The 22,279-nt window shown below is 41.3% G+C and overlaps 1 protein-coding gene across 1 annotated transcript in view; it reads right to left on the bottom strand.

Moving 5' to 3' along the window:
- Positions 1-11,745: 11,745 nt before the first annotated feature.
- The window catches only part of SMARCAD1 (SWI/SNF-related, matrix-associated actin-dependent regulator of chromatin, subfamily a, containing DEAD/H box 1), a 54,431-nt gene continuing 43,897 nt past the window's right edge, over positions 11,746-22,279 (bottom strand). The window contains exons 15-24 of the mRNA XM_060247051.1: positions 20,760-20,895; positions 19,538-19,675; positions 19,129-19,224; positions 18,801-18,918; positions 18,510-18,631; positions 16,854-17,042; positions 15,825-15,943; positions 13,956-14,138; positions 13,142-13,251; positions 11,746-12,308 (exon numbers count right to left, since the gene is read on the bottom strand). Of these exons, the coding sequence (XP_060103034.1) occupies positions 12,247-12,308; positions 13,142-13,251; positions 13,956-14,138; positions 15,825-15,943; positions 16,854-17,042; positions 18,510-18,631; positions 18,801-18,918; positions 19,129-19,224; positions 19,538-19,675; positions 20,760-20,895 (1,273 nt within the window). The 3' untranslated portion in view covers positions 11,746-12,246. The remainder of the gene's footprint in view (positions 12,309-13,141; positions 13,252-13,955; positions 14,139-15,824; positions 15,944-16,853; positions 17,043-18,509; positions 18,632-18,800; positions 18,919-19,128; positions 19,225-19,537; positions 19,676-20,759; positions 20,896-22,279) is intronic.

The following is a 22,279-nucleotide window of genomic DNA, read 5'->3' on the forward strand; positions in this document are numbered from 1 at the left end:
CAATGCTGTTTCCTCTGCAGCATCTGTCGGATTTCCCACCATCTGCACTGGAGTTACAGGAAGTGCTGCGGCTTTTGCGTAGCAAATGTAAACTGGGTTTTAGTGGTTTACGTTTGCTACGCAAAAGCTGCGGCACTTCCTGTAACTTCAGCGCAGATGGTGGGAAATCCGACCGGACACTGTGGAGGGAACAGGATTGTGGCTGCGAGGTAAGCTGTGTGCGAAAACGGTCCTACGTTCTGGAGAGGGTTTTTTTTTTTCATGCCTTGCGCTTTGTGCAGAGAAGCAGTTTCTCTGCAGTTTCTTTCTTGGTTTTTAATGTAAACTTGAGTATAAATATCACATTTACATAGAACAGATTTTTCAGGTTAGCATATTAGCTGAGTTTGGACCCATGGCTGATACTATGGGGTAGATATAGGACATTAGGGTTTGTAGAATCTTTCGGGATCAAGTGCCGTGTTCTACTGGAGAAAGTTTTCCTTCCAGACGTTTCGTTCTCAGCTGCGGAGAACATCCTCAGGGGCGTTGCAGCTGGAGCAGGCGCTCAGACCTTCTTGGCTGCTGTGCATTGAGTGGGGCCAGGGCTGCTGGAGAGCTGCTATTTGTAGGCTGGAGGAGGTGTGATGAAAGGGCAATTGTTTTGTGGATGTGCCCATTGTTTGGTGGGGCTTCCTGGAAGGGTAGTGATAAGGAAACTGGCTGTTGAATGTGACCATTGTTCTGTGTTAATTGCTGGGAAGGTTGGAAGGGGTTTGAAGATAAGGAAGATGGTTGTTGACTGTGCTGATTGTTCTGTGGAATTTGCTGGTTGTTCTGAGACTTTCTGCAATTTATAGTCTGTAGGGTGTTTTGCAGAGCTGGGTACCAAGATTGGTGGATGAAAATGCCTTCTTCCTTTCTGTTAAAATTGTGCTGGTGTTTGTAAATCTCAATAGCTTCTCTGTTCAGGCGAGTATGATAATGTGAGACCGTAGAAAGGACTTCAGTTCTTTCAAAGTGGATGACGTGGTCTCCTTCTTGAAGTGTATGTTCAGCTACAGCTGATTTTTCTGGCTGAAACAAGCGACAGTGTCTCTTGTGTTCGGTGAGATGGGTGTTGATACTGCGTTGGGTAGTGCCAATGTAGACTGCACCACAGGAGCAGGGTATTTTGTAGACTCCAGGGGTTGAAAGTGGATCTCTCATATCTTTGGCCGAGCGCAGCATGTGGCGGATCTGTTGTGTCGGCTTGAAGACTGTGTCAACATTATGGCGTTTGAGAATTTTGCCAATGCGGTCGGTGACAGATTTTATGTAGGGCAGGAAGGCTGTACCCACATTTGTGTGTGGCTCGGGATTTGGTGTGGGTGGTCTCCTGGGATGGAGGGCTCTACTAATTTCTTGTTGGGAGTATCCATTGGCCTGCAGTGACTGTTTGAGGCGGTGTAGTTACTGTTGGAGTTGGCTTGGTTCACAGATGCGTGATGCACGGTGAATGAGGGTTTTTACAACTGTATGTTTTTGGCGAGGATGATGATTGGAATTCTTATTTAGATAGCGATTGGTGTGTGTGGGTTTCCTGAATACAGTGTGGCCGAGTTTTCCGTCATCTTTCCTGGTAATGAGAACGTTAAGAAAGGCAAGTTGACCATTGTTTTCTTTCTCCACGGTGAACTGGATACGAGGATGGACTGAATTCAGATGAAGGAGAAAGTTATTCAAAGCAGCCTCTCCATGACTCCAGATGGCAAAAACATCATCCACATATCGGAGCCAGCAACGTGGTTTTAGGAGGGCAGATCTTAGTGCTGTATCTTCGAAGGTTTCCATGTAAAAGTTAGCGATGACAGGGCTAAGGGGGCTTCCCATGGCAACTCAATCGATCTGTTCATAAAAGTTATTGTTCCATTGGAAGTAGGTAGTGGTGAGCACATGGTGGAATAGGGCAGTGATGTCATCAGGAAAGATGTGTTGTAGTTGAACAAGGGTTTCTTTCTTTCATACTCGCCTGAACAGAGAAGCTATTGAGATTTACAAACACCAGCACAATTTTAACAGAAAGGAAGAAGGCATTTTCATCCACCAATCTTGGTACCCAGCTCTGCAAAACACCCTACAGACTATAAATTGCAGAAAGTCTCAGAATAACCAGAAAATTCCACAGAACAATCAGCACAGTCAACAACCATCTTCCTTATCTTCAAACCCCTTCCAACCTTCCCAGCAATTAACACAGAACAATGGTCACATTCAACAGCCAGTTTCCTTATCACTACCCTTCCAGGAAGCCCCACCAAACAATGGGCACATCCACAAAACAATTGCCTTTTCATCACACCCCCTCCAGCCTACAAATAGCAGCTCTCCAGCAGCCCTGGCCCCACTCAATGCACAGCAGCCAAGAAGGTCTGAGCGCCTGCTCCGACTGCAACACCACTGAGGATGTTCTCCGCAGCTGAGAACGAAACGTCTGGAAGGAAAACTTTCTCCAGTAGAACACGGCACTTGATCCCGAAAGATTCTACAAACCCTAATGATGTTACCAGCCGTGAAAACCTGAATTCTTAGATATAGGACAGTTGCCAGCAAGTAATGTGATAATGTGCACATATGTGACACCATTCAAAATGTACACTAACATTATAAGCCACAAAATTCACAAAGGAATTGGCCCAAATAGAGAAGATACACACAGTCTGTTTCATAGGGTGGTCTGATCACAATTCATAGACCAGGAGTGGACAAACTTGCTTAATGTCAGAGCCACATAGAATAAATGTCAGATGTTTGAGAGCTGCAAGACATGAACGTCAGATGTTGGTTGGTTGGAAGGAAATAGAGGAAGAGATAGAATGAAAGCAACTTTAACTTTACATACATTTTCCAAGCCACCAGCTGGCTTGGAGAAGTGAGTTAAAGAGACAAATGCCTTCTCCAAGCCAGCCGAGAGCCACACAATATGTGTGAAAGAGCCACATGGGTTCCTGAGATGCGGTTTGGCCACCCCTGTCATAGATGCCAACATATTTTATCAATGAACTCAATCAATGAGAGTAAAAGGTTAACATTAAACAGCTTTGTTGTATGGAATGACCAAGCAAGTGTACAGTATTTTGGCAATTAAAGACAGTTTGTATTGAGAGCAGTGAAGTTAACTTTAAAGAATGCCCATTGTCTTTGGGTACTTGGTGTGCTGAATACTAGTCATTTAACATTCAAAACAAGAGAAGAACTTCTAAGGGAAATGGTGCTTGATTTGTAATACAGCTATCATTACAACTTTATACATTTGTTTTCCAAACCAGCTAATTACTAATGTCTGCAACCATCATTAGCTTCAACTACTGTTTTTGTTCATGAATTCTGCTGAGTTGCAGCAATCAATAATTCACTCAGAGTAACACAGCATACCTTGAGGATTACCTCCCCCCATATGAGCCCTGTAGGCCTTTTCAATCTACAAACCAACATCTCCTGGTGGTCCTTGGCCCCAGTTGTTCGACTTGCCTCAACTTTTCAACTGACACAAAAGGAATGGTCATTCACAGCAAGGAAGGGCCAGTTCCACAGCAGCAAATAACCAGACTTACACTATGCAACAGGGCTGTCAAACATGTGGCCCGAGGGCAGAATCAGGCCCCCAGAGGGGTCCTATCAGGCCCGTGAGTTGTCTGCTTCCTTCTCCCTCTCTTCCTTCCTTCTGCATCACAACTTGCTTTGCCAGGCTCGCTCAATTGCACAGAAGCTATAGAACAAAGCTCATACCTTGAGGAGGAAGTGGGGAAGCAGAGCTAGCGTTGCCAGGCTCTCTCAATTGTACAGCAGAGCTACCAAGCCAAGCCTGTCTTCCTTCTTTTGGGCGAGGCTCAACAAGTCAGTAAAGTGGATTAGGCTGAGTGTGTGTGTCTGTGTCCTTTCTAAAGTTTATATCTCTCCTACCTGGCATTACATTTTATAACACACATGGCCCGGCCTGACAAGGACAAGATCCGACCCTTATAACAAACACCCCTGCTATACAATGCATAAAGTCCCCTTTCCACCTGCAAATACTCTTCACTCTTTCTATTTAAATTAGGCTACATTGGGCTGATATGATAGAATGGACTATTCTGTCCTACAGGTCCATGGGACACAATGGACTCCATTCTATCTTGTCAGCTCATAGGATAGAATGGAGTCCATTCTGTCCTATGGGCCCATGAGATGGAATGGACTCCCTTTTGCTTTTCTGCCACCTGCAAGTGGGAGGGAGCAAAAAGGAGGCTTGCAGCGGCTCCTTACCTCTTACAGCCACCAGTGGAGCAGGTCCACCTGGGAGCTGCTTGCTGTAAGAGGCAGGGAGCCATTGGAAGGCTCCCTCTCCCCCCACCACCTGCAAGTGGGAGGAGGTGAAAGGGGAGCTTCTAATGGCTTCCTGTCATTTGTCTTCCTTCCTTTCGTTCACTCCTTTTTTTATAACTCTCCCTTCCTTCCTCTCATTCTTTCATTCTATCTTCCTTATTTTTATTTCTCACTGCTTTCTTTCCCTTTTACCTCTCCATTTTGTTCTCTCATTCTTTCTCTGTACCTGTCTTTGTCTTTTTATTTCATTCTGTCTACCTTCCTTTCATTTTTTTCTCGTACTCCTTTCTCCCCATCATTTTCCTCTCTGTTTCTCTTTTTCTATCATTCTGTTTGTCTATCTTTCTTCCTGCCACTTACACAATCATCACCCCCCCCCCCCCAATATTTTCCTGTGGTCCATTGCATTTCTTCCTACTACGGGCTTTACTGCTCATAATTATATAAATCATCAAAGGATGGTGAACTTTTAAAAGTCATGCAAGCTGGGAGAAAGTAGCCCTTTAACACATCAGACAATTAGGAAAGGGCTGTTATCAGGGGTGGATGCAAAGAAATGTGGCCTGTGGAAACTAATTTGTAAGTGTGGAAAATGCAATTAAAGGTGACATTTTCACCAGAAGGCTAACTCCAAGACTGTGGTGCAATAAACTGAAAGAGCTGAAGCAGTCCAATCCAACGTTTCTGTTCAGCCTAAGGAAGAGGCTGGCTGTCAGTTTAAATCTTGCTTGTGTTGTTAGTAAGACCCTCATTACTGTGTTGTTTTTAGATTGGATTATTTTTGTTCTTTAAAAACTGATCTACAACAGACTTTCACATTCCCACCATCTTCAACTGTGTATAAAACAAAGCTGATCTCATAGTAGAACATAGGCAAGCCTGAGATTTCTACAATCACCAGCAATTCAAAAATTTCACATGGTTGAGAGTAGAAATATTAGAACATGGTTCTGGTCACTGTTAATTCTATGAAACGTCTACTTGTGACTTGAGCACAGAGGTAATTTTCTCCCTAACGTTTTCTCCAAGGAGAATTCAGTGGATGCTGGATGGAATTATGTGTGATTGTTAAATGAGGTAGAATCCAAACTGTGATCCCATTTAGCAGTGGTATTACTGTGTTACCCTGGAAATTACCTTCCTAAATAGGGACATAATAGTGCCTGCTTTCCACTGTATTAGGTATGCAAGGCCATCAAAAGTTTTTAAAGGCTGACCACAGCTGAGAAAGTTTTCTCAAGTGTCTAACTGCGATTTGCCTTAGCAATAAAATTGCCCTTAGTGATAATGTTTAGTATTCACACATAGTGGCTCTTAAAATGACAGTGTCCCAGAGGCCCACTCTCTACCTGAGAACACAACCTGAAAATGAAAAGAGGAAACATGGCAAAAGTTCCTCCGGGGCCTCATAGAATTAGCAAGAGGGAAAGCAGATCTAGCAGGATAGAAAGAAATATGTGAACTGGGCAGGGGGAATAAAAAGGAAGATGAAAATGGTTAGAACACCTTACTGGGGTGGGGGTGGGGCATCTTGCTGGAGAAAACAATATGAGGCTCTGGGCTGGGATTCAGTGAGACCTGAAGGGGATGGTACTCTCAAGCATTTTCTGTTCATAGCTGTAAGGTTGTACATAGGCTGTGAAAAGCTAAGACACAGAAAGGGGAATGCTTTAGTAAGCTTTATCCCAGTTATAACCAGGCTGTAATTTCTCTGCAACCAGAGAACTTCTTAGAAGGTGATCTATCTGATGAAGTCCTATCTGGCTTGGACTGCCAGGAAACCAATGACTACCTTCTCTGACTCTAAGGCTTGAAAACTGAGGAAGTACTTTGCAGTGGTGTGTAGTTTCTGCACCCTCTCCAAGGTGTCATCCATTTTTTTCACTGAAAAAACACCCTTTCTCAAACTGTAGATGTTCTATATGAGCTTGTGTTTTGGAGCTGAGACAGCAGGAATGCAATGAAGCATGATGCCTCAGAGCAACCACTGTGGACATCTCTTTGGAGCTGTATTCAGCATCATGCTTTTAAGTAAGAGGCTACTGCTTTGTGACTCTCAAGGTTTCATCCTTGAAGGTAGTCACGATGGCTCAGGCATCCCCCAGAAGACCCAGGTCTGGTGTATGTTTGTCCCACATGAACAACTGGAACCAAGACATGCCTGCTACATAGTCTGGTTCCTAGAAAGATCTCACACCGGATGCATATACTTTCCCCCTGAACCTGGCAAAGCTACCCTTCTTGGCCAGTGGAGTACTTGCTTCCCCTTTGCTGCTGCTTCCCCACTTATAGAAGGCTGGTGAGAATTATAATGGGAAACCAGCAGAGAGATTGGAGAGTGACAAGACAGGATCTGGTTGTCTTTGAGGCTCTCTGGCTACTTCTGGTGGAGCAGCCATTCTGATAATTCGCTCAGAGTAGAGCCTGATGTCTGCGCAAAGGGATATAGACTGAGGTCCAGAAATCAGTTCTGCTGGTGAAGATCCAAAGCTTTCTCAGATTCTGAATCTGAAGATGGACAGCTCACAGATCCATCTGGATCCCATAACCCTTGAATAAATGTCCCCAGAATCAGAAAAGACTGCTGGGAGAGGGATACCCAGGAAAGATCTGCACTCATCAGTACCTCCTGCTGATGGGTCATGGGATCCAGCTTACTATTTCTCCAAGCTGTTACAAGATGATGATGATGATGATATTGGATTTATACCCCACCCTTCATTCTGAATTTCAGAATGGTTTACAATCTCCTTTACCTTCCCCGCCTACAACGCCCTGTGAGGTAGATGGGGTTGCGAGACCTCTTACAGCAGCTGCCCTTTCATGGACAAGCTCTGTGATAGCTATGGCTGACCCAAGACCATTCCAGCAGCTGCAAGTGGAGGAGTGGGGAAACAAACCCGGTTCTCCCAGATAACAGTCTTTACACTTAATCACTACACCAAACTGGCTCTCCACTCACTGGTGAGGCTTGTATGTTTACCTCCTCCTTTATCCCCCCTCTCTTTTTAGGACTAGTAACTTGCTTATGGTAGGATTTATGCAACTGCTATTTAATGTGTATTTGTTCTAACTTTGTATTCTGTTTGCTAATTCCCCATACTATTAGCTTTCTTAATAAACTCTCAGCTTTAAACCTATATCTATTTATCTCTAAGAATCAGCACACTCAGAGATATTGGACCTATTCTTGGATCCTGGTATACACTTGGGAGTATTTCAGGCTCTTCTTACCAGGATGTCTATTAAAATGAACACAGTTTGCAAACATTTTAATATACACAGCTTACCTTTAACACTGTGGTGAAAATTCTGGTGTTGTGGCAGCTACTCCCAAGACAACTTTTAAAAGGAATCTACAGCCAGATCTCTGATGGCCAAGAAGCCTTGCCAGACGGAAGTCCCACCTGGCCCTGCCAACTTTCTAAAAACACTTGATGGACACCAGGAAAGAGCAACACAGTCTGCTGGTTTAGAAACTGCCTCAGAGGAGAGGCAGGGCAGCAGGCAACCAGATGGAAGAAGTCCCAGGAGGGACTACCACAACTTCCAGGTTTGCCTTTGTCTCTGCCACATATGTAGCCCTGCAAAAGACCTGCAAGGGCAACTGCATGAAGATATGGAAGCTGCCTTTTTACCAAGTCAGGACAGTGGTTCATTGAATCAGTATTGCCTACTCTGACAGGTAATGGCTGTCTAGGGTCTTGAGTGAGAAATGTCTTTCCCAGTACCTGCTATCTTTCATTGGAAATATCAGTGATTGGACCTGGGGCCTTCTGCATGCAAAGGATGTTGTCTTCCACTGAGTTATGACCCTTCCCCAAACCTCTTGGCTTATGGATAGTATCGGCAATAGACAAAGCTGTAGAGAAGCCCAGACGCAAAATGTAGATTTTTATGAACCTTCTAGTATTATTAGAACTATGGAGGGCCTGAAAGTAGTGTTCCAGTATCTTCCAAGAAAAGGTCTGACGTTTACACAGGCTTGAAGGTCCTGCATCTGAAACAAGAGACATTTAGAAACATTTAGTAGCACACATTCAATGTTAAATGGCATCACTGGAGGGCATGACAAACTTATGCACATAGGATGTCTGGGTGGACCAAACCAAACGCACTCTTTCTCTGTATTGGTCTAAACTGTGTACCAGCAATAGCTGGCTCAGCCTCTTCCTATAGTAATGACCCACTTACATTTTCAAAATGCAAGCTGTATCAGAGTACTACTTGTACGTTTGTGGCAGTGATGTCGCTTCATTTTTCTTTCAATTTTAATGCTGCCATCTTGTGGAGGATATAGATATGACAAAAAGGAGGGGGGGGGAAAGGGGGAGGGAGAACTAAATCCAAAAGAATTGAAGCATGAAACTAAAAAGGTTAACTGTGAACCAAGGGCCAATAATTAAAAACTATATGTAAAATCTAAATATTATCAAATGGTTAAAAACATTTATGGGCCCAACTTTAGTCTCATTATAGCATAAAAATACAATGTATACAAAAGGGTACTATTGCAACCTGATGCGTTTTGGCCTAAATTGGCCTTCTTCAATGGTCAACAATGTATGTACATAAAGACTCATGATACAATAGCAAAAACATTAGACAATATACAAGTTGCTATAGAACCAAGAAAGGAATGTAAAAATATATAGATAACACAAGGCAAAAGGATGCTTGTGAGGCCTCATAGAATCTATACCTGTGCCTTAGTCAGTTGCATATATGCTGAGTGATCTTGGTCCAGAGAGTACAGGTGCAGACTACTGATTAGAGTCAATGTATCATAGATAATGTACAGTCTGGTATATTGGCTCTGATCAGTAGTCTGCTCTGCACCTGTACTCTCTGGACCAATATTGGAAGGCATATAGTAAGAAACTTCACTCAGCAATCGACTAAAACACAAGGCCAGATTCTATAGGCCTCACAAACATCCTTTTGCCTTGTTCTATATATATATTTGATTTCTTAACTCCTTTCTTGGTCCTATATTGCAGCCATATGCATGAAAATCTGTGGGCTGAGGCAAAGGGATAGCTGAAAGAACTACAGCAAAATAATGCCTCTTTTCCCTTATGCCTATTCCATCTCCTAGTGTCAGATTCCACTGAGTCCAGCACTGGACACCCACTCCATCTAAACAGGCTCAGTGAAACAGAGCTGAGACAGAACTCACCCGCTGAACAGCTCCTGCCCTACTATCAGCTTCTTGGAGGGCAGAATTAAGCAACTTTCTCTTCCCGAAAGGGTATGTCTTTACAGAAGTAACACTTGTTCCACCTGAACAAAATGGGAGCCAAGTAGCACCTTGAAGACCAACAAAGTTTTATTCAGAATGTAAGCTTTCGTATGCATGCATACTTCTTCAGATGAGGGGATAGGGTACACCTGTGTTACCATGTAGTCTTTCTTCTGAACTAATTTGGTGGTGCCTTGATTTCTAAACTTTCCGATAGATCATTTGAATGTGGCTTGTTTATATTTTGGTACAAATGAAAAGATTGTCAGTGACAAAATTCCCATCTACTGCAGTCACAGTGCAATTATAAAGGGTTATGTCTAGCTAAGAGAATCTTTTGCTTATGTTCTAAGATCTATCATGTTTGATTTGTGTAGGTACTATGGACTAGAAAATTGAACCGAACCAACAACTGCAGGACAGTTGCAGAAGAAAAAGTGACAGAGTAAAAGTCTTTATAAGAAGATTTCTCAATTGTGTGCTCCCATGGTCTTACTGATGCTCTTAGTCTGGGGAGGGAGGAACAAACAACACTCCCAAGCAGAAGAGGGCCTGACCTGGATACCTCAGGCTAGCTTGATCTTGTCAGATCTTGGAAGCCAAATAAGATCAGCCCTGATACAGCATTTGGTTGGGAGACCACCAAGGAATACCAGGGTTACTATGCAGAGGCACGCAATGACAAACCATCTCTGAATGTCTCTTGCCTTAAAACCCTATGGAGTCACCAAAATCAGCTCTAACTTGACAGCAAAAAAGATCTCCCAAATTAACAGCTAAACAGGTAGGAAAACCTGTGTAAAGCATTACTAAAGACACAGGAATATGCAAGCATTATGAAAGCTCTTAGATCAGTTTGAAGGAACTCTCTCCCACCCTAGATGATGATGGTATTGGATTTATATCCCACCCTCCACTCTGAATTTCAGAGTATAAGAGCAGCTCACAATCTCCTTTATCTTCCTCCCCCACAACAGACACCCTGTGAGGTGGTTGAGGCTAAGAGGGCTCTCACAGCAACTGCCCCTTCAAGGACAACCTCTGCCAGAGCTATGGCTGACCCAAGGCCATTCCAGCAGATGCAGATTGATTTTTAGCCATCCTATACATGTTTCTGAATTGTAGCACCTTAATTAATAACTCATAATGGTTAACTGCTCTATCTAATTTTAACTTAATTTATAAATGTAATTCAACTGTATTTTAATCTGTTTTATTGTACTGATTGTATTTTATTGAAATCATGGTTACACCATGTCCTGTGAGCTGCCCTGAGCCTGCCTTCGGCGGGGGAGGGCGGGATACAAAAATAAATGTATTATTATTATTAAGTGGAGGAGTGGGGAATCAAACCTGGTTCTCCCAGGTAAGAGTCTGCACACTTAACCATACACCAAACTGGCTCTACACCTAGGGGGAGGATTGCATCAAATTTAGTTCTTAAGTGCAAAACAGGAACCCTAATATCTATAGACTAAGTTACAACTGGTGACTGAAAGGAACTACAAGAACAAATAATTGCTTCACTGGTTAAATCACAGGAGGCAGCTAACACTTTCTTACAGTTTAAACAGACTGTCAACACTTTAGGACGGCCTAATTCTTCCATGCATTTCATACATAGTATCTAGTTTAAGCACATCATAAATATCTATTTATATAGAACATTTGAGCTTCTATCCATAAAGCTATAGACTAAAATATATACAAATAATCTCCATTGCCTACAATAAAATTAGTTACATTTTAAATTGACAGCTAAGAAGGGTTTCTGACAGGTCAGAATCAACTGCACAGAACATTAAAAGAATGTAAAAACAAACACTTCATAGGTCTCTGAATATTTTCTCAAAAGAGAGCTACCCAGGAGGAGAGATTACAGTTGGAGCCACCACAGAGAAGGCGGCTCTTGGTGCAGTGCTACCTTATTTAATGAACAGGCAATTTGCAAAGCTTACAGTTTTGTTCACTAGAGACTGTATGACACAGGGGATGGGTGTGCTGGCGGAGCTCAGCACCTCTTGGCACATGTAGTTTGACCTGAAAAATACCAGCTCTTCTCTCTCTCTCCCTCTCAGTCAAAAGTGGGGGGAGGGAGCATTTGCTTTGGTTCTCTGGTTTCTTTTGTTGTGTTTAGTATTCAATTGCCCATTCAAATAACCAGCTAGCCAGCTGCAAACTGTTAAGATTTTATTTTTATTGTGCGAACAGTTTCATACAAAAACATTACAGTACTTCAAATAAAAACAAGCAAAGAGACAACAAAAATGGGCATTTCAAATAAGGCACATGTAAAAAAACCACACACCCAGTGAAATAGACAGCTTCTATATATATATTTGGAGGTAGAAATAATTACAAAAATATGGAACAATTTTAAGCATTAGCAGTTTGATTAAAACTAGGGTCCCCATTTTAAAACTGCCTTGATAATATAGCTTAAGTGGCATTTTATGCACTACGTTTTTTTTTGTGGCATCTCCATATTTTACTTCGAGTACCAGTGGTGAGGGGGGGGGGAGGGGGGATTCTATGCCATGAGCAATACAACAAGGAAATTACAAAAAGTTATAAATGTCCATACAAATGTATTGTCATAACATAAAAACTTCTTGAAGCACCACATTTGTATTTTTTCTCAAATTAAAAAAATATCTACAATGTTCAGCTTTACATTATTAGAGACCTAACGATGCTTTTAGTAATGTTGCTATATCTGCTGGGATGGCCCCTTCTTCTCCTGAAAATGAGGGGGAAAAAAGATTCCATCAGAGTTGAATGTGTGAAATTTTATGCAACATTTTGTAGTTTAAGCAATCATGAAAACATCACAGGCTGAAACTGCTCCCATAATTTTGAGTAGATACACATGCTGAATTAGAATAAGGGATTAAGGGTCACACAAATTGTTGCTATTATGGAAAAGTATTATGGAAGAGTGCTGTGCAGACCTGTATTTTACTTAGAGTTAAATGTGGATATTCTAAACTGTGGGCCACCTGGCTAAACCCTTCAAAGGCAAGACTGCATACATGGTAGGGACCTCAAATTCAAAACAGTAAGACACTATATTTTAGCTGCTTATACATTCAGATGCTCACCTGTAGAAAGAACAGCACACAAACTGAAACAAAGGGCTTCTACCATAACTGATATGACACATTTAAAGCCAACAAGTGTGGTGGTTTTGAGCAACTATGTATACTTCTAAGTATTAGTTGCAAGGAACAACTGTGTATATTTCTTCTCCACAAAATCCTTGTCTTTTATTATTCTTCCTTCAGAATTGAGTTTTGGACTCCCTGAGTACACTGAGTTGAGTACATGAAGATTTAGATCATTCCACAATGTGTTGACTAACACTAGGTGGATGAAGATCAACTTGAATTGTAGATTCTCATACATGATTTGACACCTTATAAAAACATCAGTAATTATCTGAACTGCTCTCCATCCCCAACATTAGCTTCCCGGCACAAAGTACACAGAGTTTTTCTTGCTCCATATACTTTTGAACCCATGCCTGCCTTCTACAATATAGTGTATTTAGAAGTATGCCTTATGAGAACTTACCTGTATCTGCTGCTGTCATATCTTGTTCTAGTTTTAACTTCTGCTGACTGATTCTGAGCATGGATTCCTCTATTGTCCCTTTGCTGATAAGTCTTATAACTTGCACTTCTCTTAAAAACAAAGAAATAAAAAAAATCCTTATTTGTATAATTCTGAAAGCCAACATGCATGGCTTAATCATAGGAACATATTATTTCTAATTAACCTCTCATTACAATCTAATAAGTAAAGAAGACTGTACATTAATTTCCATTGTGTGGCTAGTGCCTCAGCTAATACGCATTCTGAAAATGTCAGTGCTGAGTATCTTTTATTGTAGTTCTTGGTGCCGTGAACTATAAAACTTTGTATACCCTGGGAGACACCACTGGTAGAGATGCAAACAGAAACACTGAGTTTGTTCTGGAGTTTCTGAAGGCAACATCCATGCTGGTCACTGGAAGACTTGACATCAAGAAAAGATCTGCATGTGTGAATGAGTCATCACAAATCCAATGCTGTAAACAGAGCAACTATAAAACAAAGCAAGAGTCCAGTAGCACCTTTAAGACCAACCAAGTTTTATTCAGAATATAAACTTTTGTGTGCATGCAAACTTTTTCAGATGAGCTAATATCTACAGAGCTACTATAATTTATCCAAACAATACTTGTAAAACAGAGGTAGTTTGTCACTAACATAAAAAACTACTACTATTGGGAAATGGTTAATCTCTCCCAGCTTAAAGCGGTATGGTTACTACAATCATTGTAAGCAACGCAAGATCCGCATTATATGCAGCTGCTGACATCTGCCTACAACAAAAAAAACCTACCTGGTTTGCCCTACTCTGTGACATCTGTCTTCTGCCTGTTTGTCATTATAAGGGTTGCAGTCAATGTCATGAAGAATGACTACATTGGCTGAAGTCAGATTAATTCCTAGTCCTCCAGCTTTAGTTGAAAGCAAAAAGACAAAGATACCCATGTCTGAATTGAACTCATCAATCAGATGTATCCTATAAAAAAGGAAAACAATTTAGGTAATGACAATGTGATGATAGTAAATGCAAATTTTACTTTTGACTAATCTTTTCTTAACTAATTTTGACATACCGTATTTTTCGCACCATAAGACGCACTCCCCCCCCCCTCAAAAAAAAAGTGGGGGGAAAAGTTTGTGCGTCTTATGGAGCGAAGGTACTGGTACCTACCTTCCTGGGGGGGGAAGGGCAATCCACTGCCTCCGCCTCGGATCCCGGCGCTTCCCCCGCGCCTGCCTGCCTCCAGCTCTGATGCTTATAGCAAGCGCCAGGATCCCTCCCTCTGCCCTCCAATCCTGGCGCTTGCTGTAAGCATCAGAGCTGAAGCCAGGCAGGCAGGCACGGAGGAAGCACCCACCCCCTCCGCAAACCCAGTGCTTTGCGAGTGCCGGCTGTGGAGAGGGCAGCGTGCTTCCTCCGTGCCTTTCTGCCTGGCTTCAGCTCTGATACTTACAGCAAGCACCAGGATCGGAGGGCAGAGGGAGCGATCCTGGCGCTTTCTGTAAGCGTCAGAGCTGGAGCCAGGCAGGCAGGCACGGAGGAAGTGCCGGGATTGGAGGCAGTGGATCACCCCCCAGGAGGAAGGTGCGTCCTATCGTCCAGAGCGCCTTATGGTGCGAAAAATACGTACTTTAAATTAAACAAAGTTAAAAAGGAAAACCAGTGAGAACAAGTAATCGACACATAGGTTTCTTTTGTCCCTTTCACCATTTGGGCAGACTTTAAGGGCTTATGCATTCATAAGTGTCTACTAGCTGACTACAGCAGTGACTTGTGCATGAAAATGACGTATCAGAAAACAGACTTTACATAGATCAGGATAGTGGATCTAGGTCAGTATCCCATTTCACACGGTGGCCCACCAGCTGACCTGGAGTGTCAACACAAAGGACACAGAGACCAGGCCTCCTAGCACTGATATGCTGAGGTTTACTAGCAGACACAGAAGCTCCCTTTAGCCATCATGGCTACTAGCAATTTAGTCTTTCATCTCCTTATCTATACCAGTGATGATCACTATATCAACTGTAAGAAAATTCCTTTTATTACCTGTAATACATACATAATGAAGGTTTCTGTGTACTCTCCATTGTTTATAAATGCATTATATATGTAAACATTTCATTCTATGTATTACAGAAAAGTAAAAAACCCTGCATTTTGATATTGCTCAAGCTGCTTGAAAATACAGAGCTCCTTATAAACTGGAGAATTTTATTTAAATTCTTCCTCAGCTATACAGAGGTACCCTTTGAATTTAACTCATACATGGCAGCTAAAGGATGCAGAGTTTAAATCATTTAGACCAGTTCCACACTAGACCTTTAAGTCCTGATTCAGCCCTGTCCTCAAACTGACATTCTACACTAGTCTATAAGTCTATGATTCTAGTATAGAAAATCAGTTTAGGGACATGGCTGAACCAAGATTAAAGGTCTAGTGCAGAACTGGCTTCATGTTAAACCTAGACGGTTTAATATAAAAATGTAATGATTAAAATGAGCATTTCAGTTTGTTGAAACAGTGAATCTGAGCTTTTGTAAACTTCCTTCTCTTTAAAATCCAATAAATATCAACAGCCAGACTCAGAGACAGAAAGATCAATTGACTATACCTAGGCTTAATAAAGTTGTTTGAGTTCATTACACAGGTTTTACCTACCTGTCAGAAATCTGTGTCTTTCCATCCAGCCTAAGATATCGGAATTGCTGCTGTTTTAGAAAAACTTCTAGAATGTCAAGCATCATAGTAAACTGGCTAAACAGTACAACTCTATCACCCTAATGAAGGAAAGAACATAAAGAGTCACAAATGCATACATGATAGTGAAGATCTGGGTTTCTACACACGTGCCATCTGAATGCATGGTTCAGATATTTGGAAAAGAAAGTCAACCCAAACTTGATGTGTGTGTGGGAGGAGAGTGGGGAAGAATTCCCAAACCCATACTGAGCTCTGTACAAGTAAGCTACCCATCTGGCTCAAGTGCCAGGAAATACTATATTGCTTAGTTCAATGTAACATAGAAGAAAAATACTGCAGGATTAAACTCCACAAGGGCATTAACAGTACCATAGCAATGCAATATGAGAACAATTATCAGCACATAAGTTTGACAAATCTTTGGGGCTGGCTGTAAATCAAGATCTGACTAACGCTTATCTGTTTAAATATATTTAATAGTTCTGTACTCTTGTACTTAAACCTGAAATGATTATGGTGTTTTTAAAAGAAAATACCTTCAAGCTGTTACATTTCAGATTAAAGTATCTTACAGTAAACTATTAAGACATAGTTAATATTATGCCAATATTTCCTTTTTGTTAATACGCCGTTTATTCTATCCAGGGAACCTAGTATGGCAACCCTGAAGGATATAAAGTGAGCAATTCCCTGGAACAGACAATGGGAACTAACCTAGGTTAATGACAATGAGTAGAGGCAAGGGAATTTCCATGTGACAGAATGCAGGATCCTGCAGACCTATTTCCTTAAGTCTGAGTAGCATTACATCTATATTGGTCCATTACACTTCATCTTCACGGCTAAGCACAGCTTTCCATATCCAAGTTCAGCATACCAAGCTGGTTTTTCTATGGGTTTTTATAACAATGGACCACAATACAGAACAGCTGGTTTTACATGTAAGACGTGTTATTTGTGGGATGACAATGAATTTGTAGAACAAACCTTTTCTTTAAAGTCTGAAAGCATGCGTCCTAGTATTCTGAATTTTCCAGAATCCAAAATCAAATCAATGTCTAGTTTGAAGTCATTGATATTTGCATATTGTTTACAAAGCAAATGTAATTCATAATCTGTCATCACAGACATGTCTTCAAATATAAGGTCAGGATTTGCCTCACAGTGTGTAGGTTCCTAAAAAAACAACAAAACAAAAATATGCAAAAGCAAAACAATAAGGAACTACCAAGTACATTATATTGTGCAATATCTGGGCATATAGCTACAAGAAACACTGAGTGAAATTTGGTTTGTATTAGGACAATAAACTCTTTAATGTAGTGGTTAAGTGCGCGGACTTATCTAAGGAAACTGGGTTTGATTGCTCACTCCTCCACATGCACCTGCTGATGTGACCTTGAGTCAGTCACAAGTTCTTGCAGAGCTGTTCTTCTCAAGAGCAGTTTCTGTAAGAGCGCTCTCTAGCTTGCAGGGTGTCTGTTGTCAGGGGGAGGGAAAGGAGATTGTAAACTGCTCAGAGTTTCCTACAGTAAAAGGTGGGGTATAAATCCAATCTTCTCCTCCTCCACTTCTCCTGGAGTTGTTTGTAACTCTTGGTAGATTAAGACATTGCTGGACTTAAGACATTGCTAAAGACCAACACAAGTGTTTCAGAGTATAAGCTTCAGTGAATCAAATCTCATTTTTAACAAACTGAGCTTTGTGAAAACTTATACCCTGGAAAACTGTGTTGGTCTCTTTTTTAATTTTTTTGCATGTGTGTGCCCCCCCCCCCCCTCCATGCCTGGAAGTCATGGCAACCTCTGGTCACTCCTATTGAGGAATGGAGGACATTCTGAGAAGTGGCTTGATAGCCTCCTCCTCCTCCCAGCCTAGAATTCTCTGGAGGTCTCCCATCCAAATACTTGCCCAGGGTTGGCCTTGCTTAGCTTCTGAAATGGGGCTTGCCTGGACTATCCAGGTCAAGAAAACTATTTTGGTCTTTTAAGGTGCTACTGGACTTGAATTTTGTTTTGCTACTAATACAACACCTTTACATTAGCTTGGAGTGCTAACTTCAATAATCAACTGATCCAGGAAAAAAATCCTGTTTCTAACATACAGACCATTATTTTGCCTTTCCTGACTTGAAAATGCATTTAGAAGGAGAGAAAAGAGCCTGGGGAGGGACGGTGGCTCAGTGGTAGAGCATCTGCTTGGTAAGCAGAAGGTCCCAGGTTCAATTCCTGGCATCTCCAAAAAAGGGTCCAGGCAAAAAGGTGTGAAAAATCTCGGCTTGAGACCCTGGAGAGCCGCTGCCAGTCTGAGTTGACAATACTGATTTTGATGGACCAAGGGTCTGATTCAGTAGAAGGCAGCTTCATAAGAGCTTTCTAATAAAATTATCCACAGATTCAGTAAATCAGCAACAATGCACAAATATTCAGTAACTCCAATGAACAAACTCAATAATATTCTAAATCAGAAGACTGCTGTTGTGACTCCTTTACTCTTAAGAATCATTTTCTAAAGGCAGATTTTTATGTTCTACACCTAAAGCTTTTAGCGCACTTAATACGGGACTGATAGATGAACTCTATAACCACTGAGTAACAGAATTAAAATACATCAAGAATTACTACATTTAACTGAGCAGCTTACCTTGAGCATGAGTTTTGACATCACTTTAAGTTTCTCAGGTGTATAATATTGGCGGTGTAAAAGTGGATGATTGGCCATTTTTCTTAGCTGCATCATGACATTACCCATTTCTGAACTCTTTTCTATGACCAGAAGCAAAACAAGTGACACAAAACAACATGTAACTACTGAATGAATCAGTTCACTACGGCAGTTCAAGATTCTTAGAAGCGATATACTCATTAGAGCTTAGCTTTTCAGCTTGATACTGCATGAGATAAAAAGGGAAGACGGAAAAAAATAGTTCCATACCTTGACTGTCAATAGACTTTTTAAAGCAGTTGAAGAGGTCCTGATACAGCTGCTCCTGTTTCTCAGACATTTCACACAACTCAATAATATCCTTTTTGGGTGGTAGCTGTTTAAGGACCTGATGGGCCAAAGCAAAAATTTGAACTAAGTTTAAGCTTCCCCCTGGAGCCTAATGCAATCCTTCCTAAAGCAGGTTGAGGGCTCTAACAGGCTAAAAAATTGGGATACGAATGTATTCAGTAAATAAATCCTATTCAAAAGAACATGCGTCTGAACTGTTATGTGGTTAGCACTACAGTCTAGCACAGGTTAAAACACAGAGACATACCTCTTCTTTAACTCTTCGCAGGATGAATGGTTTCATTATCTGCTTGGCATGTGCAATTCTCTCCTTTTCATATACACTATGTTCCTCAGCTGCTTTCTAGGGAAAAGCATTTAAAAAGTATAAAGTGAACTTCCAGCAGAAGGTGTAAGCAAAGTCTGTTAACACCTGCTTCAGACTGAATGTTCAGAGCCATAATACTCTCAATATCATAATGATGAGTTATAATTAACAAAATGTTTAGATCTGCTAATCATAAATGGGTTAACTGGGTCTTATGTTTGAACACTGCATGGTGACTTCTCTGAAAAGTGTTTTTGTTTGAGGGTCTGGTATGGAACACTTTCCATCAAAAAGCCCATACATGAATTTAGATTTCTTAACAATAAAAATTAACTCAATATATACTTACTGGTTTAGAAGAGAACATCCTCCTAACTTCACTCGTGCTACTACTGAACATGTGTGGCATGACAAAATTCAGGAGTGACATAAGTTCTAGAAGATTGTTTTGGACTGGAGTTCCTGTCAGCAGCAAACGATATTGTGCCTATTTTTATAATAAAAAACAAAAAAATAAAAAACTGAACAAATGTTAATGTTTATATAATGAAATCACCCATTTAAACCCCTGCCAAACAACTCCTGAAATTGGCAGTGCAACACCAGTTTGGGTCCAGCCTCAATTTTCCACCGGCAGAACTCTTAAGTCTCTCCCTTCCCCTTGCAGCCCACTGATCTCCATGAAACTCTGCTCTAGGAGGAAAGGGGACCCTGAGGCATTGTGTGTGTGTGTGTGTGGGGTGGGGGGGTCCCACAGCAGAAAGAGGGTGGAAACTGCCAGTTTAGTTTGGATCCAATCCAAAAGCAGCATCTCACTATCCAGGAATTTAATCATCTTATCAGATAATATGGTGAGAAAATCATCAAGTTGTTTAGTAGAGACTGTTTGTCTACACTTGTGAATCAGGGAGATTATTTCATGGCTAGCCATGTGGATCTGCAGAAGAAGACCAAGATTTAAGTTCATGAGCACTTTAGAGACCAACAAGATTTTCCAGTTATAAGCTTTGGAGAAGAAATCTCCTGTCATCAGACCTAACAAAGGGAGTTCTGACTCTTGAACCCTTATACCTCAACAATCTTCTTGGTCTCTGAGGTGCTACTAGACTTGAGTCTAGGGAATGAAGAAGTCACTTCAGATAAGAAGATGATGGGATATCAGGAATACAGCACTCCTGAAATGGAACATAGATTTTTATCTGAAACAATTCTCTTTCAGATAAAATGGTGACAAGACCAGCATAAGAAAAGTATACTTGCTAAAATCCTCACATCACCACAAAGCCAGTCAAGTGTCAAAGATTCAAACCATCTGTGGTTAACTACTCAACTATTTAGACTACAGACTTGTACAGTATTCAGACCACAAGGTTAACTTTTCTTCCTCAGTTATTAATGTAACACCTACAACCAAACAGCTCTCCCAGTGACAAGCAACATTATAATACAATGTCATCGCTCATTCTTAGAAGAACTTTATTATTTTTTTTTAAAGCAAGAGTTTATAAACTCTAAAACCTATCATAACATTAGAGGCCAAAGTGCTGAGAATAAGAGGATCAAATTCTTACATTAATAGTCATCAGATGTTGATAGCGCACAGAACCCATGTTTTTTAACATATGACCTTCATCAAAGATTGCATAATGAAGTTTCATCCGTCGAAACAGACTACGATCTTCTGGACTGCTTATTGCACTGTTATACCTACCAAAAAAACAACTATAAGCATGTACCTTTTAAAACAGTATATTCTGACATTCACAAGGATAGCAAAAAAAAATGGACGTAACACAGGGACATGCTATCTATACAGGAGCCTTTCAGTTAATCCCTTTCTCGAGGCAACAGCTACTTAAATCGTGTTAGAGCCATAGAATGGTAAATAGAATGAAAATAGCTATGAACACAGGTCCCAGAGGTCCTCAAGGAATTCACACAGTGCTGGAATAGGAGGGAACTACAGCCATTCTTATGCTTCCATATCTGCAAGAGGTTGTGCAAGCACAGGAACCTCAAGATTTCATTTCACCTTCCTCAGACAGAACTCTAATGCAAGGAACAGATGGGCCCTCCTGCGAGCAGAAGATGCTTCCCAACCAATGGAAGACTACCTTTGAATTAACGCCCCCCCCCCCAGTAGAATATTTTATTTAGGTGGATTTCTATTCCGCCCTTTCCGATAAGGGCTCAGGGCAGATTACTGCATTCCTATAAACACTAGGGATTAGGTTTACCTTGTAGTTGTAAAACAACACTCTATACTTCAAGCAAATTTATTTACCAAATATGTTCACCCTGTCTTTCCTCTTGGTTCAAGGCAGCTTACAACAGCCAACTAAAACCAAAGATAAAATAACAAATCCCCCTCCCCTTAATAGATGTCTGCTATTCACACGCCCTCAAAAGCCCTAAACAGACATGCCTTGCAGTTCCTCCTGAAGATCTCCTTGGAGGGGGCCCCTCCCGCCTCTTCAGAAAGCCCATGCCACCAAGTCAGAGGCACAACAGAAAAGGCTTGAGCCATGGCCAATGCCAGATGGGCCACCCTAAGTGGTGAGACACCCAATAGATGGCTGCCAGATGACCATTCTGGGTGCAGAGAACCAAGATCATGGTTTTATTGCTTCGCCATTTTTTTTTTAAAAACAAAGTGGCTGAAATTGGAGCCTCGGCTTTACAGTTTGTGTTTTAATGGCATATGAATATGTGTTCAAATGAACACATTTAGTTCTAAGCAGGACTTCTTTGCGCCTTTATGTTACTCAGTGTGGCTTAAGGCGGCTAGTATAACTATGGAACTCCTTCCTTTTTTGTCCAATCCAGCAACAGTATTTTCTCCTCCTCCTAAATAACAGATCTTGTACAGGTAGGAGTGCTAGCAAAATACCCATTATTGTGATGGGTGGGTTGAGAGTGATGGTGAAAAGTGCTGACATGTCACAGCTGACTTATGGCGACCCTGTAGGGTTTTCAAAGCTAAAGAAGTTCAGAGGTGGTTTTGCCATTACCTGCTTCTGTGTCATGACCCTGGTATTCCTTTGTGACCTCTCATTCAAATGCTAGCAGGGCTGACCCAATTTAGCTTTCA

Source organism: Heteronotia binoei, chromosome 9, assembly GCF_032191835.1.
Source record: "Heteronotia binoei isolate CCM8104 ecotype False Entrance Well chromosome 9, APGP_CSIRO_Hbin_v1, whole genome shotgun sequence".
NCBI classification, from domain to species: Eukaryota; Metazoa; Chordata; class Lepidosauria; order Squamata; family Gekkonidae; genus Heteronotia; species Heteronotia binoei.